The 13,686-nt window shown below is 49.1% G+C and overlaps 1 protein-coding gene across 1 annotated transcript; it reads right to left on the bottom strand.

Moving 5' to 3' along the window:
• Window positions 1-7,155: 7,155 nt before the first annotated feature.
• On the bottom strand, window positions 7,156-7,560 carry LOC138480459 (streptococcal hemagglutinin-like). The gene has a single exon (XM_069612242.1). The coding sequence runs from the start codon at window positions 7,558-7,560 to the stop codon at window positions 7,156-7,158; it is 405 nt and encodes a 134-aa protein (XP_069468343.1).
• Between the last annotated feature and the right edge of the window lie 6,126 nt (window positions 7,561-13,686).

A 13,686-nucleotide genomic window follows, 5' to 3' on the forward strand; every position in this document is an offset into this window, starting at 1 on the left:
AACGACATTGCCAGCCACATAGGAATACGCACTGCCATCCCCCCACTACTAAAGGTGGTGTCTGTGCTACACTTCCTGGCAACAGGCACCTATCAACACACAGTGGGCCAGCTGCATGGCATTTCACAACCACTATTTTCATGCATGCTGAACCAAGTGCTGGATACCCTCCTGAAGCACGCAAGCACCCACATATCCCTACCACGGACTGCCCAGGAGATAGCCGGAACCAAAGTAGGCTTCCATGCACTGGCAGGCATGCCCAATTGTGTCGGTGCCATCGACTGCACCCATGTGGAATTGGTAGTCCCCCATGCCATAGAGGCGGTGTACCGCAATCGCAAGCAATACCACTCCATCAATGTGCAAATGGTATGTGACTCCAGGAAGATCATCACCCATTGCTGCACCCGATTTCCTGGATCAAAACATGATGCCATGTTACTGGGTAAATCCACGCTACCCCATCACATGGAGCGACATGCCGGACCACGTGCCTGGCTGCTTGGTGAGTTGCACAACCGTCCCATGCCAGGCGATTGGAGAATGCATGCAGAGCCAAAGACTCCTGACCTGAACCAGTCAAACGGTACATGACACTTCACTGGGCCATATATCACAAATAATGCATATCGATGAGAACAGTAAGAGGCACAACCAGGCCACCATGGTGATGGCAAGCAATGCATGAATGAACAGGATGGCAAGTGTGGCTATGTGGGCAGTGTGACCATGCATAGTGAAGAATGAACAGCATGAATTGGAGGCTAAACATTGTTGCACTACCACAGCACATCTGCCTCAGCATGCTTGATTACACCCTGCATCATCTATTGAATGCCATCCAGACTACCACACCTCATGACAGTATAGATTGCACCTAGATAACATTTTTTCATGCTTACAGGGACATATGCATGGCCACACCAAATAGCTGCCGCCATGACTGTGCTCCCTGAATGTGGCAGTTCAGAGTGACACACACCTATTTGAATCTGCTTGCAGGTGATGGAGGATATCCCTTCAGGCCGTGGCTACTCACCCCTGTGCGTAACCCGCAGAACAGCCATGAGGAGGAGTACAATCGTGTGTACACCCGTACCCGTGTTATGATTGAGCAGACATTTGGCCTGTTGAAGGGGCGGTTCTGCTGCCTCAGCAGGTCTGGTGAGGCACTCCTATATAGGCCTGAGAAGGTGGCAAAGATCAACATGGCCTCCCGTGGGTCCCGTGCCTGCTGGGCCTAGAGACCCAAGCTACTCCTCACTGATGAGCCCCAACAAGGGTGAAACATGTTTCGGGATGCTTGTGGTCTCGTGCAGAAGGGATGTGACCTAGCAGTTCGGGCTGGACTTCCCCTTTTGGGGTGGGGCCAAGCCTGATTTGCATATGGTCTTTCCCCTTCTGTAATGGATTGGCAGGCGAAGAACGATGGTCTGGAGGGTTGCCCCGAGCAATGCCAGTGGTTAAGATTAAGTCTAAACCTTCCAGCCATCACCTCTTTGTTTTTGCTTTGCCTAGACTCTCTACCACTTCACTTGTGCTACTTCATGGTCTCCCCTACAGGGATCTGCAGGGTCACTCACCTCCTTCCGCGGTTGATGCCGCACCCGTCTCTATCTCGCATAATTCCTCGATGGACTCAGGACTGATGAATCTGCTGCCGTCTCCTCCGAGGGCATCAATTTGGCAGGGGGGTGGGAATCCCCGCCTGTGGCCATTGCCTCCCTCCGATTGGTGGCCATGATATTGCGTACCCTCAACCGGAGGTCATTCCACCGCTTCCTGCAGTCACTCACACTGTGTGGGGTAGGACCCACGGCTGATACCCTGCGGGCTACCTCCTGCCAGATTTGCCTCTTTTGTTGCTGCACCTCCCGCTTCTTGTCGTGGGATTGTATTGTATCTGCATGTGCAGCTAGAGTGACTGCTAATGTGGTGAGCTCTGCGTCTGAGTAACCCTGTTTACTCAGCCGGGGGTGGTCTTCCTGGTAGACTTTGACATCCTCTATGGATTTCCACTGTGCTCTCCGAGTATCGGCTGGTGGTTATGGAGGATGGCAATGGATTGTGTTTTTAAAGATGGCCGCCGGCCCATTTCCCGTTCCTGCGCGCTGATGTAATTTCCGGGTCCGTTTTTGTACGAACACAGTATTACCATGCCGATATTACCATGCCGGTATTTAGGGGTTGGTATGAGGCGGTACCGCTATGGGCGGGTCCCGCGATGCCGGTATAGGGGAGTTGGAGGCCCTTTAGCGGCATGGCGGTATTGCCACTACCGGCATGGCGGGACGTGCGTGCTCGCACACTCATAATCACCCGCTATTAGCGGGTTTATACGAGCACGGACCTGCTCATTCCGGCATGCCGGTAATGAACCTGGTTTTACCGGGCAAGTCGTAATGAGGCCCCAGTCCTTGTCTCTGCGCCTGAGGTGTCACTCACCAGTGTCTTGTGATTGTCGTCCTGGATGCTTGGGTGGCATGTGGGTATTGATGTCAGGGCTTTGTTGATGTCTGCCCCTGTAGAACGTTATGGCTCCGTGTGCGCTGGTATCCGGTGTATTTGTAAACCCCACTGAACGTTGGGGGTGTGAAAACGAGGCTCCGCTTCCTCGTTTGTTTATGGGAATCCCTCGGAATGTTGGGGGTGCCGGAACGAGGCTCTCGCTGCCGCTTGTGTTCATACGCGGCTGGGCGGAATGTAGGCAGGCCTCCTGGAACGTTGGGAGCCTGAGAGCGAGGCTCTCTCATTACCCGCACACAGGTCGTAGTTTGTATTGTGGGCGCGTGGGGTTTTAATACCTCGTCACCAGTGTGATATCGGACCCGCCGTGATTGCGGGGGCCCGACGCAGGAGGTGGGCCTAACCAGGCCTAGTGGCACAGCGCTTCGCTGCTTGTAATTAAAACGCGTCCACTGGATAGATTGCATAAACACGGACTGGCGCTCACACACCAGTTCCGGTGATTCCTTTATTTCCTGTCCCCGCCCCTGACACGTGGCCGGGATCTTCTGCCACGTGACACCACACCCCGGTACTCCTCTGTTCTGTGATTTGGGAGCGGGTGACCGGCCTGTCCCTAAGCTGGCCACCTTATGAAGTACAGCGGTGGTGATGGACACAAATCCCCCCTCTCAATGTACCTTTAGTGGTCCCGGGGAGAGCCTCAACGTCTAAGGCATTTGCGGCAAATAACACGCTGGTTATGCGGGGGGGATGGCCCACCACTGGCTGAGCACTTCCTAGCTGGCGTCTGTACATCTTCTGAGGCCTTGCATTATACCTCGTCAGCAGCAGATACAATGTCCAGGTGAGGTCAGTTGCAGGTAGCTGCACAGACTCTGCATCTCACCAAGGGGGAGATATACTTGCAGTATGCACTGGCAAATTAGACCCAGTATTCTCAAGAATAGAGGAGAACATCCAGGATAAGGTGCCCGTGGAAACTGGGCAGGAAGTGGACCTGGTGTCTTATGCATCAATGCTGGCACCAGTAATCTCTCATGAGTGGGGGAAATGTGTCAGATGATCTCTCAATGGGTGATGCCGGAACCCACCTCTAATTCCCAGGATTTAACTGAGCTTATGCTCCATCAGCCGGACCCTCAGACCGCTGAGAAATGTGATTCAGCCTTTCCTGTGATTGAGCATGCCAGTTTGCCTTTGGCAGCTGGTTTTCATGCCAGACATGACGTTACTTCTGCCTGTGAGATTTGATGTACCCTTCAGACTGTGACCCAACAAAGATGGCATTTCCAGAGATCTGGAACTTAGAGTCACGTGAGAGAAGGAGGAACAAGAAAGTGCAATAAACAAAGGGTGGACACAGTAAAGCCAGTGCGTGATATAGCTCTGGAGAGGGAGCCTCATTGATTGATCTCTGAATGCATAGATAATGATGCTTGAGACACAGCATTCACCTACTCACAAAAGGGCCAATGGGACAAGTGGGGGCACAACATGTCTTGCAAGGCACTTGACTGGGAAAACACACACTGGGAATTGGGTTAGGCAGCGTAGGTGGCAGGATAGGTGACAGCAGAGATGGTTGGCAGCATAGATGGCAGCATAGGTGGCAGCATAGGTGGCAGCATATATGGCTGGCAGCATAGGTGGCAGCATAGGTGGCAGCATATATGGCTGGCAGCATAGGTGGCAGCATAGGTGACAGCATAGATGGCTGCCAGCATGCATTGCAGCATAGGTGGCAGCATAGATGGAAGCATAGGGGGCAGCATAGATGGGAGAATAGATGGCAGCATAGATGGCAGCATCAACGGCTGGCAGCATAGATGGCCGCATAGGTGGCAATATAGATGGCAGCATAGATGGCTGGCAGCATAGGTGGCAGCATAGATGGCAGCATAGGTGGCAGCATAGGTGGCACAATAGATGGCAGCATAGATGGCTGGCAGCATATATGGCAGTATAGTTGGCAGCACAGGTGACAGCATAGATGGCTGGAAGCATAGGTGACAGCATAGGTGGCAGCATGGGTGGCAGCATGGGTGGCAGCATAGGTGACAGCATAGGTGGATGAATAGATGGCAGCATAGATGGCTGCCAGCCTAGAGGGCAGCATAGGTGGTAGCATAGGTGGCAGCATGGATGGCAGCATGGATGGGAGCATAGGTGACAGCATGGATGTCAGCATAGGTGGCAGCATAGGTGGCAGCATGGATGGCAGCATGGATGGGAGTATAGGTGACAGCATAGGTGGCAGCATAGGTGGCAGCATAGGTGGCAGCATAGGTGGCAGCATGGGTGGCAGCATGGATGGGAGCATAAGTGACAGCATGGATGTCAGCATAGATGACAGCATAGATGGCAGCATAGGTGACAGCATATGTGGGAGTATAGATGGCAGCATACATGGCTGCCAGCCTAGAGGGCAGCATAGATGGCAGCATAGGTGGCAGCATAGATGTCAGCATAGATGTCAGCATAGATGGCAGCATAGATGGCTGCCAGCCTAGGTGGCAGCATAGGTGGCAGCATAGGTGGTGTTAGGCAGAATCCTGTGCAGTGCCCTTAGAGACCACTACACACAATTTAGACCACAGGTGGCAGTACATGTTTTACCTTTGGTACAAGCCTGTACTACGATGTTAAAGTGGTAGCAGTAGCGGAGCAGCCAGGCCTATCTCAAGAGTATATAAGCAGTAGCAGAGATTACACAAAGGGACCACAATTACTGTGACTCAAGCAAACACTGACTCAAGGTTTCAAGTAGAAAATATAAGTACGTTTATTTTTAAACCGTTTGTTATAAACACAATACTTCTATTAATTCGAAAACCATATGTAAAATATACTACAACTAACTTATTCACTTTGTACGGTATACTTCAAGGTAAGTACCCTGTGATTTAGCGGACCAGTGTTATGGAACAAAAGATGTTACCGGGAATACACTTGCGATAACTTTTTGACAGTAATGACAGTTCGGTCTTACTAAAGAAACGTGTATCCGCGGCAAGAAATGTTACCGGGGCAAAAAAACACTTAGCACCTGAGATACCCAGGGAAAGTTGGGGGCAAAAATCATAGGCAATACTTTTGTCAAGGCAGACAGAATCAGAGAACACTGTTAGACAGAAATTCAAAAGTCAATAGGCCGAGCCAGTGCCAAGTGGAACCGGGTTCCTGTTGTCGAGGATCACACAGTCAGATAGTTCACGATTCGGCAGAGCCAGGAGTACTTAGATATTGTCAACAGAGGAAGCAAAAGTTATAAGAAGGAGGGAAGACAAGGGCAAGCCTTGGAGACGGAAAAAAAGGAATTCACCCAAATTCCTCGAGCAGAACACAGTACCTTATTCAAGGAAAAAGCTGGTGCTACGGCAGTTGTTCCTGGTAGCTCCCTGCAGACTCTCTGTTCCTGGAGCTTCGATCCGAAGGATGCCATCTGGAGGGGTCCGCACCACACAGGGCTGAAGCCGGCAGCAGCGACGGTGAATAAAAGGTGCGCTCCTTAAAAACAGGAGAGGCTCTTCAGATGGCTAGCCAGACCACTACGGCAGTGTGCAGCGATTTCGACCACGAAGAGGATCCTCTGGCTGTAGAAGATGAGCTGTCATCCCCACCAGGCTCAAGGGAAGAAGACTCCGGACTGGATCTTCTCTGGTTGTCTAAGGGTAGATAGCTCAGGACTGCAGCAGGGCTTCACTGAGACGGGATAATTGCAGCAGTCAACTTCTTCTCCGCTTATCTTCGGTTCCTTGTAGTTCAGTGGCGACTCTGTCTTCTAGACCAAGAGACCGCCTTTTATGGGAAAATCCCCAATTCACACACCCTGGCTGTCAATCACGCAGCAGGGGGGTTGTCTGGTCCGGACAACCACCTCAGCCAATCATGGAAAGTGCGACTTTGGTTTCCTAGGATACCCTGTGCAGGGGGTGACTACACCCCTCCCTCACATTCAGCCCACCTAGACACCCAGGCGCCTCGAGGAGGGCTTCCGGGCAGAAGCCCGCCAAAAGGTACTGAACAAAGGAGGCAAACCTGTTTTGCTGCACAAAGTAAAACACAAGAAGGACTTTAACAAAAAAAAATGGCGAATAAACCCAACCGGAGCCAAAAGAAAAAGCATTTGGTCAAGCGGGTTTAAGTTCAAGGCCAATATAATAGCCTAAAACAATACCACGTTTATCTAGTATAATCGCGGTAGAAAAGTTAGGGTAGATACCGCTGCCACCAGCCAAGTCTAAATGTTAAAAGAGCGAAACAATGCTCTAGGAGGTACAGATAACAAGGGCTAACAATTAACCCTTCCCAGTACTCCATGTAAAATGGGGTGTACTGGATCTGTGGTTAAATGACTAAGTAAAGTTAATGGTAACTTTACCCTTTTCTGGGGGACTGTAGTCAGCCTCAGAAATGGAGTCGGTGGGAAGTCTAAAAGACAACCCTGTGCCACTGCACTGAAGGTGCTGTGTAACACACAAAAGAAGGGGGCTAGTGAAGTGGTGTCCTCCAGAGAGAGTCCACAATCACAAAAAGAGATGAAATACACATGGCAAAACCCAGGTAAGAGTGGAAAGAAAGGGGTACACTCTTACCAACTGGAAAAATAAACTCCAGAGATCCAGCAAAGCTTCTGGGGGAATCACTAGGTAAGGGAAATTAGCCATTGAATGAGAATTCTCTCTAACAGGTGGCAGCATGGATGACAGCATAGATGGCAGCATAGATGGCAGCATAGGTGGCAGCATAGGTGGCAGCATAGGTGGATGCATAGATGGCAGCATAGGTGACAGCATAGGTGGATGCATAGATGGCAGCATAGGTGGCAGCATAAGTGGATGCATACATGGCAGCATAGGTGGCAGCATAGGTAGATGCATAGATGGCAGCATAGATGGCAGAATAGGTGGCAGCATAGGTGGCAGCATAGGTGGCAGCATAGGTGGATGCATAGATGGCAGCATAGATGGCAGCATAGCTGGCAGCATAGGTGGATGCATAGATGGATGCATAGATGGCAGCATAGATGGCAGCATAGGTGGCAGCATAGGTGGATGCATAGATGGCAGCCAGGCTAGATGGAAGCATAGGTGACAGCATAGATGGCAGCATAGATGACAGCATAGATGGCAGCCAGGCTAGATGGAAGCATGGGTGACAGCATAGATGGCAGCATAGATGACAGCATAGGTGGCAGCATAGGTGGCAGCATAGGTGGATGCATAGATGGCAGCATAGGTGGCAGCATAGGTGGATGCATAGATGGCAGCATAGATGGCAGCATAGGTGGCAGCATAGGTGGATGCATAGATGGCAGCATAGATGGCAGCATAGGTGGCAGCATAGGTGGCAGCATAGGTGGATGCATAGATGGCAGCATAGATGGCAGCATAGTTGGATGCATAGATGGCAGCATAGATGGCAGCATAGGTGGCAGAATAGGTGGCAGCATAGGTGGATGCATAGATGGCAGCATAGATGGCAGCATAGGTGGCAGCATAGGTGGCAGCATAGGTGGATGCATAGATGGCAGCATAGATGGCAGCATAGTTGGATGCATAGATGGCAGCATAGATGGCAGCATAGGTGGCAGCATAGGTGGCAGCATAGGTGGCAGCATAGGTGGCAGCATAGGTGGATGCATAGATGGCAGCATAGATGGCAGCATAGGTGGCAGCATAGGTGGATGCATAGATGGCAGCATAGATGGCAGCATAGGTGGCAGCATAGGTGGATGCATAGATGGATGCATAGATGGCAGCATAGATGGCAGCATAGGTGGATGCATAGATGGATGCATAGATGGCAGCATAGATGGCAGCATAGGTGGCAGCATAGGTGAATGCATAGATGGCAGCATAGATGGCAGCATAGGTGGATGCATAGATGACAGCATAGATGACAGCATAGGTGGCAGCATAGGTGGCAGCATAGGTGGATGCATAGATGGCAGCATAGATGGCAGCATAGGTGGCAGCATAGGTGGCAGCATAGGTGGATGCATAGATGGCAGCATATATGGCAGCATAGTTGGATGCATAGATGGCAGCATAGATGGCAGCATAGGTGGCAGCATAGGTGGCAGCATAGGTGGCAGCATAGGTGGATGCATAGATGGCAGCATAGATGGCAGCATAGGTGGCAGCATAGGTGGATGCATAGATGGCAGCATAGATGGCAGCATAGGTGGCAGCATAGGTGGATGCATAGATGGATGCATAGATGGCAGCATAGATGGCAGCATAGGTGGCAGCATAGGTGGATGCATAGGTGGATGCATAGAAGGATGCATAGATGGCAGCATAGATGGCAGCATAGGTGGCAGCATAGGTGGATGCATAGATGGCAGCATAGATGGCAGCATAGGTGGCAGCATAGGTGGATGCATAGATGACAGCATAGATGACAGCATAGGTGGCAGCATAGGTGGCAGAGGAAATGCATAGACATCCAGAAGGGCAGTAACTCTGCCACTTATGTCCCCTTAAACCTGAACTAGGAATTGTGGGTTGTGGTCGCCTTCCCTCTGTCAGGATCTACAAAGCTGCCATTGGCTTTACCTGTGAACATCTCTTACTATGAGGTGCTGTTACACATTTTACTTGTAATGTTGCCAATTATAAAACTCCAATACATAAATACATGAATAAATAAAATACGTTGAATGACGCAGGAACATACCTTCCCTGCAGCAGTCAGCACGTCTGCCCCTGGGGCACGCTTATCTCAGTTAATAAATGGCTTACCGTGGCATTTCCCGGGACCTGAAGTTGTGCGATCTTGGTGGATGGCCCAGAAAGAAAGTCACTTTCCGAAAACATCTTTCCACGGGGGTCTTTCAAGAGGATGGTCGGTGAGGAGGTCTCCCAGGTGACCACGAAGACGGTGCTGTTGGCTATTGTGCTGTTGATGGTCATGGTGCTGTTCAGACACTGCTGGACATTCAGATGTGAACCTTGGCTCTCAAGCTGCTGAATCAAGGAAGAGATGGAAGTTTGTTTTAAGATTGTTCATTGGCGAGAAGATGTGTAGGTCCCCAAACAACTGAACACACTACCACGCCTTCACACCATGAGGTTGTAAGGTCGGACTAGGGTGGCTCTTTAACTAGGACTTCATGCCACATGCTCATGCCATGGCTGCCACATGGCACCCTGGCACATATCTATACATTAAGCTGACCAGCAGCCACATCACCTGCCAGGCCTTCCGTGCCCGATATACCATGTGAACCCACCCTCCTCAGCTAGGCACCGCCCATCACATCTCACACCTGAATCATTATTACATGCACATCATAGCATGCATCAACACATACCACTAAGCTCATGTGGAACAGGGCATCACACTGCACGCATGTGAGGCTTGCCGGCATGGACTCGCTACCTACTCTCCAGCCACATTGAGAAAGAGGTCTTAGCGCCCCAATCTCTCTGATGAGACGAGCAGGGTCATAGGAGTCCTTCGCCTTATAGTCAGGACTCAGAACTGGTTACCCTCCCCCGCCCACACAGACTCCTAGAGGCAGGGAAATAAACGCAACACAATGGCCGGCCCCTGGGTTCCTTCAGTGGCATTACACCGTTGCCAGGTAATGATGAAAGTCTGAGCCAGCCCCACCAGGACTCACACCTGTGACTGTGCTGGAGCCAGCTAATGGCTTGGGAGGGATTCAAATATCCCAAATTGACGAATCTGAAGACCACAAGCAAGAGCCTGTGAAATGTCTCACCCGTGAGAGCAGAGTGTTTCACGTTTATAGCATCACTCCCAGGTAAAAGAAGCAAACGAACAGTGGCAGAGGACAGACGCCGACTCTTTCCATGTCAATATGCGCTGCGATGCAGCCTCCCACACAGCTTTCATATGGCTTACTCCTCCCAAGGATTGGCATCTATTTCTGAAACTAAACTGGGAGCGAAATTAAGATTGGATAAGCAGAAGCTAGGAGCAGCTCTTGGGTATCCAGCATTAACCCGTGAGCAGGAGCTAGAAGCAGCTCCTGGGTATCCAGCATTAGCCAGTGCCCAGGAGCTAGGAGCAGCTCCTGGGTATCCAGCATTAACCAGTGACCAGGAGCTAAAAGCAGCTCCTGGGTATCCAGCATTAACCCATGAGCAGGAGCTAGGAGCAGCTCCTGGGTATCCAGCATTAACCCGTGAGCAGGAGCTAAAAGCAGCTCCTGGGTATCCAGCATTAACCCGTGAGCAGGAGCTAGGAGCAGCTCCTGGGTATCCAGCATTAGCCAGTGCCCAGGAGCTAGGAGCAGCTCCTGGGTATCCAGCATTAACCCGTGAGCAGGAGCTAGGAGCAGCTCCTGGGTATCCAGCATTAGCCAGTGCCCAGGTGCTAGGAGCAGCTCCTGGGTATCCAGCATTAGCCAGTGCCCAGGTGCTAGGAGCAGCTCCTGGGTATCCAGCATTAACCAGTGACCAGGAGCTAAGAGCAGCTCCTGGGTATCCAGCATTAACTTGTGAGCAGGAGCTAGGAGCAGCTCCTGGGTATCCAGCATTAGCCAGTGCCCAGGAGCTACGAGCAGCTCCTGGGTATCCAGCATTAACCAGTGACCAGGAGCTAAGAGCAGCTCCTGGGTATCCAGCATTAACCCGTGACCAGGAGCTAAGAGCAGCTCCTGGGTATCCAGCATTAACCCGTGAGCAGGAGCTAAGAGCAGCTCCTGGGTATCCAGCATTAACCCGTGAGCAGGAGCTAAAAGCAGCTCCTGGGTATCCAGCATTAACCCGTGACCAGGAGCTAAGAGCAGCTCATGGGTATCCAGCATTAGCCAGTAACCAGGAGACACCACTGGGGAACGAGGAGCTAGTAGTACATGGTGTTCTGCAAATCTAACTTCCAATATGAGATGTACACATATCATTTTGTGCATTATTGATGTCCCCTTATGCTTCACATGTTGCATGCATGTGTCCTAATGTTTATTTAAAGATGGAGGCAAGTGCACACAGTTAAATGAACATGGATGTGTTTGTTCTGCCTAGATTGGCCAGGGGAGCCAAAAGTAGCTCCTGGAAGCTGTTGGTATCAAGCTACCCAGGCTCTTCTAGGCTACACGCAGAACTAAATAGCTCCCTGCCCCCCAGAATTTCAAACCCTGCATCATAGATTCTAAATTGGGGGTGAAGGATGGATCTAAGGGGCCAACGAAAGTCATAACACATACTTAGCTGACTGGTCTCAGCGGGAGGCGGGGTCGATGGCCCAATGGGTCAATGCACCAACTGCAGCTGGGTGTAACCTGCAGGCGCCATATCCACTTGCTAGTGAGATATGGATACAGCTTTCCTTGCTCTGCTGGGACCTGAAGTCACCTCTCGAGAAGGCCCTGCTTGATTCCTTGCACTTGTCAACACTGACCTCTAAGCTTCACTTTTTATCAGTGTTATTGGGGAAGTTGCCAGCAGAGAGACAGCTCACGGAGGAGGTTGCCAAGGACATACTGCATAAAGCCAAGGCACATTATGGCCATGCAGGAAATTGGAGGGGTTTTGGGTGATGGGTGATCGCTCTTGGACCCACTCACCATCCGATTTTCAAAACTGGCCTCCTTCTTTAGCCCCCACGGCTTAAGCATTTCAAGTTGGCTGCAACCCATTCTTGTAGGCAGGCGATGATCTGGCAAGGCGAGGAAGAGTTCTATAAACATTTCATCATTAAAAGTAAGGTGATTGGATTGTATTTGTTTCCATGTCAAGAATACTTTGTATGAAGATTTGTGTCTCTTACTGGGCTCTAAAGATGTAAATCTACTCGTAAGGTGGAGTGAACGTTGCCACAGCCTCCTTGTTGAAATTGGGAAAAGTATTTCGGTACTTTGGGTATGCCCCATAGTGATCAAAAATGCTTTATATAAGACTGATTGGTGTCACTATTTAAACTCAATACACAGTTATCCTTCACTATCTCATTTGTTTTTGGAACATAAACGATGTGAGGTGACTGCGCAATATTTTAATATTTTTCACAAACGTTCTTACCTTGAGGACTTTACACAGTTTAGGTGGAATCGATTTTATACGAAGGAAATATTATTAAGGCATAAACAGATTCCTGATATTTGTTGATCCACTGTAAAGCACTTCTACCTCTACGCACTTTATATTTTAGGAATGTTGTTTCTAATATATCTTTTATTGACTGTGATTCCCTCTGGTTGAGATGTCTAAGGGGGTATCCAACTTTGGTGGGCACTGCTGTAATTGGATTTTTGAGATACTTAAAACTAGATGCATAGTTGATTAATTCTGAGAGAGATTGTTTGAATTGTGTTTTTAGGGGTTTTATCTTACGTGAGGTTTTAGACAATTTACATCTTTGTGTATACTGTTTGTTTTCATGGTATTATATGTAATTCATGAATTTATTTTGGATAATATGTATCTTTTGACTTTTGTATTAAATTTTGATAAATGTTTTTTTTTACCCAATGTATTAAAAATTGTAAATGTTTTCAATGAACCAAATACAAATAAAAGGAAACATTTACATCAAAATAATTTAAATTCACAATTACATAAAGCATAAGAGACGTACCATTGATAGATCTGTGGAGTTATACAAAGGACTAAAACATTTCATACAACAAGCAGGCTACCTCTTTACTACGTGGAACCAGCTGTCATAAGAAAAAACATCGATTGAGAATGTTCCATTAGATGAACTTTGAACATTCCCCACATAACCGCGACACACCAAGGGCTATGAGAAGGAATGATAAGGACTCGGAGAGCTCATGCATCACATTTGTAAATGATGCCATGCACAAGGTTCAACAGAGAGGAGGTTATATGGTAGAGGACAGCATCTGGTAACCAAGAACAAAACTAACACAATGAAGAATAAATCGTTATTTATCACCAAATGCAGGTGTACTAGCAATAACAAATATATTGTATGAGAAGATTGGAATGTATTGAAAATAGACAAAGTGCTATAATTTTTACACGAAAAACCTGTCATAGTTAGTAGGATTCAACACCGCTCCAGCAACTTTCAAATCCTAACCATTTGGAAAAGATGCCCATATATGATATATCCATCTACATACTTTGTCTACTGGCCTCTACAAATGTGGACATTGCAATATGTGTGACTATGCTATGGGCAAGTCGGCTTCTATCGTGCATAAACAGGGAGAGTGTATGAGCATTGGGTCATTTATGAACCTCAGACGTGCTTTTGTCATGTACATTATTA

Source organism: Ambystoma mexicanum, chromosome 5p, assembly GCF_040938575.1.
Source record: "Ambystoma mexicanum isolate Mex_15411 chromosome 5p, UKY_AmexF1_1, whole genome shotgun sequence".
NCBI classification, from domain to species: domain Eukaryota; kingdom Metazoa; phylum Chordata; class Amphibia; order Caudata; family Ambystomatidae; genus Ambystoma; species Ambystoma mexicanum.